General features: G+C 44.7%; 1 protein-coding gene across 1 annotated transcript in view; it reads left to right on the forward strand.

Moving 5' to 3' along the window:
* LOC310800189 (triple functional domain protein-like) overlaps window positions 1-5,000 on the forward strand; it is a gene marked incomplete at its 5' end in the record, with an annotated part of 227,964 nt that overhangs the window by 190,193 nt on the left and 32,771 nt on the right. Inside the window, 1 exon segment of the mRNA XM_083662774.1 lies at window positions 3,522-3,832. Within this exon segment, the coding sequence (XP_083518900.1) occupies window positions 3,522-3,832 (311 nt within the window).

The raw sequence follows: 5,000 nt of genomic DNA on the forward strand, positions 1-5,000 counted from the left end.
CTTTTTTTTTTTAGATCAAAATCTTTTAGATTATAACTTTAAATCAGGATTCTGAGAATAAAGTCAGAATTCTCAGATTAAAGTCAGAATTCGAAGTTACTGTCAGAATTTTGAGAAAAAAGTCAGAATTCTCAGATTAAAGTCAGAATTCGAAGTTACTCTCAGAATTTTTAGATTAAAGTCAGAATTTTTAGATTAAAGTCAGAATTCTCAGATTAAAGTCAGAATTCTGCGGGGGAAAAGAAGCATAATGTGACATCACTGACGATGTCACTGATAATATTATCGATGGTCTACCGGAATTTGAAATGTCTCAGGTCCCTAGATTTTTGTGACGTCAAAATAGGGTCACAAGCCAAAAAAGTTTGGGAACTCCTGTCCTGAGTTAGGCCAACCTTTCAAGTAGGGCTGGGAAATATATATCAATATTATATCTATCGTGATATGAGACGAGATATTGCCTTAGATTTTGGATGTCGTAATATCGTGATATGACGTGTTGTCTTTTCCTGCTTTTGATTAACCCATTGATACCTGATGCAGCATTTGCGTGTATATCCCTCATTTGTGTGTGTATCCCTTTAAGACGGTCTTAAAGGGATACACACACGTGATGTCATTTTCTGAACTGACCAGACTGTTCAACCACTGAGTCATTATATCCACATTACTGATGATTATTTATCAAAATTCTCATTGCGTAAATATTTTGTGAAAGCGCCAATAGTCATACAATATTGTGGCAATATTTATATCAATGTATTTGGTCGAAAATATTGTGATATTTGATTGTGTCCATATAGCCCAACCATATCTTGTTTTGACGTCTCACTTACAACTGAACATTTTGTAGAAAATACAGAGATATCGTGTGTCGCCATTCAGCCCAAAAATACTCCGATGTGCTTTTTGGTCCTAATCGCTAGCCTTACTTTCAAGTGCTCAGACTGGCCCCGCCGCCATCACTTCCTCTCAGTCAGCCCCCTGCTCCTCGTCTGAGAAGAGATCTCCTCCTACAGACTCCCCGAGGAGCCATGAGGGGGAGGCCAGCCTGCCTACCGCAGAGAGCACACACACACACACACACACACACACGCACACACACACATACACATACACACACACACGCACACACACACACACACGCACACGCACGCACACACACACGCACATAGTCTGAGAAAAACACCATCTATATAATTATGTTCTGTCCTTTCTCTCTCACACACAAACACACACACACACAAACACACACACACACACACAGCAAGTAGGGAAAACAGTTTATGCAGGTTTTACATAACACTGCGTTTTGTTTGCCATGCTAAATAAGTTGAATCTGGTTGGATGTATAGATCTCATTCCAATGCAGTGGAAAGGTATATGGAGTGGAAACGAACATGCATTCATGTATTCAGAACAAGGGAGCTGGAAGGTGGGTGCTGAGGGTGCTGCAGCACCCCCTGGTGGCAAGAGATGGGATTTTCGAAATTGTTGAATTTGGCTGTCTTGTGTTTATAACAGCAACAAAATGCATTAAAAAACAGTTTGTGCTTCCCAGCTCTAATCTTATTTCATACGCTCTCTCTCTTCAAAAGTGTTTGATTTTCATCATAATCTGGTTTTCCATAATAATAATAATAAGTTCAGTGTTTATGCCTGTGTTGCTGTTTGTTGTAGTGTAAAACGACTAAAGGGAGAGCAGGTGGTTACATGAAAGTGAGTGAGAAAAGGAGCAGATACTGAATAATGACATATAACACTATAATCCTAATGTTAATTTAAAATTAAATATTCCTCTAAATATGGCTAAAAGTCCAAAAAACTTCAAATTTTCGTCCCTTCCTTACATTACCCCCTACCTAAAAGTACTTCCAGCGCCACTGATTCAGAATGCAATACATTTGTTGATTTCAATATAATACTCCAGGTGGAGAATGAGTCCTTACCCCAAGTGAAGGAGTTCAAGTCTCTCAGGGTCTTGTTCTCGAGTGAGGGGACAATAGACCCTTCTCACGGGGGGCCATTTTGTGTCAAAAAGGCAGGGTAAACACAGGTGCAAGCAAAACACCAATGAGGGTTTCCAAATTCCAATCATGGAAGTTTGAAACCCTCATTAGTGTTTTGCTTGCACCTGTGTTTACCCTGTTTTTTTGACACAAAATGGCCCCCCGTGAGAAGGGTCTATATGGAGCGGGAGATGGGCCGGAGAATCGGAGCAGCGGGGGCGGTATTGCGTTTGCTTTACAGCACCGTTGTGATGAAAAGAGAGCTGAGCCAGAAGGCAACGCTCTCGATCTACCGGTCGATCTTCGTTCCTACGCTCACCTACGGTCATGAAGGATGGGTCATGATAACCGAAAGAACAAGACTGCAGATACAAGCGGTCGAAATGGGTTTTGTCAGGAGGGTGGCTGGCATCTCTCTTAGGGTTATACAATACGATGAGACACTCAGTCATCTGTGAGGGACTTGGAGAAGAGCCGCTGCTCCTTCACGTAGAAAGGAGCCAGTTGAGGTGGTCCGGGCATCTTGTAAGGATGCCACCTGGTGGCCCCCCTAGAGAGTTGTTCCAGGCGTATCTCCACGCTGGCATCGGGAGCTGGCTAATGTGACCCGGGAAAGGGACATTTGGGGTCTCTTGCTGGGCTACCTCCGTGACCCGATACCGGATAATCAGAATCACTTTTATTGCCACAGTATGCAAGTTACAGAATTTGTCTTAGTGTCTGTATGCAGCGTAGCGGTCACATCAATATACAGAGATAAGAAGTAGGAAGATAACTAAAGACAATCACAAAGTTGCAAGTGCAATCAAATCAAATCAAATCGAGTAAATATATACAATATGTACATGAGGTGGTGAAGTGTTCTGTGGATGATAAATATGAATTTATGTTGGATTTACATGAGATTTACAGACTGAGTTAAATAGGCATTAATGTGCAGGGAATTTACATGAATTTACAGTCGGAGTTAAATAAGAGTTTACATTGAATGTACATGACATTTACAGGCTAAGTTAAATAGGCATTAATGTGCAGGGAATTTGCATCAATTTACAGTCCCAGTTAAACAGGCATTAAATTAGATACGAGTTCCAGTTTTATTGGGGGGGGGGGGGAGTTCAGTTGGGTTTAGGAGGAGGTAGTGAGTTTGTGTGTGTGTGTGTGTGTGTGTGTGTGGGGGGGGGGGGGGTGTTGGTGAGGTCCTTGGTGGAAGGGGTCTCCGGGCCTTGTTGGTGAGGCTGATGGCGGTTGGGAAGAAGCTGGTCTTGTGGCGGGTGGTTCTGGTCTTGGCAGACCTCAGTCTCTTGCCGTGGGGGAGTGTCTTCAAGAGTTTGTGGCCAGGGTGGGAGGGGTCGGCCATGATCTTGCGATTATGTCGAGACCATAGGCTGGTGATCCATTTTGAGTGCCGTATTAAAAATGTGCTGACATTCTGGTTATGCAGGAGAATTGTTTTTGCAATCTTCACGTCAATAATGTAATGTACCTCTCTCTCCTCTCTCGCCCCTTCAGACACCCTGTCCGTGTCCAGTAACGACGCCCTGCAGCCGGGCTCCAGCCACACCCTGGGCTCCAGCCACACCCTGGGCCCCCACAGCAGCTCCCCGGGGCCCAAGCGTCCCGGGAACACCCTGAGGAAGTGGCTGACCAGCCCCGTGAGGCGCCTCAGCTCCGGCAAGGCTGACGGCCACGTGAAGAAGCTGGCCCACAAGCACAAGAAGAACAACCGTGACGGACGCAAGAACGCCGACGCCGCGCCCGGCGGCTCGCAGAAAGACTCTGACGACAGCGCTGCCACGCCGCAGGACGAGACCCTGGAGGAGGTGAGAGGAATTTCACGTGACGCACCCTCCCCCATAGTCATAATAACAAGCTTTCATATTGTAGCTGCAATAAATGTATTTCATAATAATATAATAATAATAATATAATAAGATAATCGGGGGGTACGGTGGTGCAGTGGTAAGCGCTGTCGCCTCACAGCTCGAAGGTCCTGGGTTCGATTGTCACCTGGGACGCTGTGAGCGCTGAAGGAATGCGTGCCCGTCCGCATGTCCTCGAGTGCCCCGACGCCCGGGTGGGGTCGTCAAAAGGGCCTTTCTGTGTGGAGTTTGCATGTTCTCCCCGTGCCTCCCGGGGGTTTCCTTCATATAGGAACCCCCTTCACCAAAACATGCAATATCCTGGTTGCAGGATTCTGGTCGTTAAGGGCGCCTGTTCGGAGGGAGGGGAACTAGTTGGAATAGCGTGAACCTCCCACGTGCTATGTCCTACCGGTGAAGCTTCCCCTGTCAGGTGAAAAGAAGCGGCTGGCTAACTGCCCATGTCTCGGAGGAAGCATGGAGCCAGTTTTCGGCTCTCCCCAGATCGGCAGAGGGTGGAGCAGCAACCAGGATAAATAAATTAAATTAGCACTAATGGGGGATAAAAATGGGATAAAAAAAATCGGGGGGGAAAAAAATATATATATATATATATATAATAATATCATATCATATCATATCGTCATATCAAGAGCTGAAGTTGCAGGTGAGCCATTTATTTCCATTTGTCCATGTTCAACCCAAGGAGCAACCTCCAGGGCTGAAAACTGAAGCCAACGCGAAATTGCCATAAACGGCAGTTCCTTGAATGGCTACTTGAGGCTGGCTCCAAAAGCCAGTCAATTCCCATAGAGAGGCAAAGTGACCGCCTACTTCCTGCTTCAGCACTGTACCAGAGATTTTCATCTGCCATTTATTTTCCCATGGACATTTCGTAAAATGCTTATAAAAATTGTTTTACTTGGTCAAACTAAACGGTTCAGATATATTTAGAAACAAGAGACCACATAACATTTCACTCGGACCAAAACGTAACAAAATTGCGGATTTAAAGAAAATGTTTTTTCAATGTAGTTTCTTTTTTAGTTTTGGTCCGAGTGAAATGTTCTATGGTCTCTCCCGATCCTAAATATAGCTGAACCGTAAGTAAAACTATTTTATAAGCATT

The sequence above is a fragment of the Poromitra crassiceps genome (assembly GCF_964638095.1).
Source record: "Poromitra crassiceps genome assembly, chromosome: 29".
NCBI classification, from domain to species: domain Eukaryota; kingdom Metazoa; phylum Chordata; class Actinopteri; order Beryciformes; family Melamphaidae; genus Poromitra; species Poromitra crassiceps.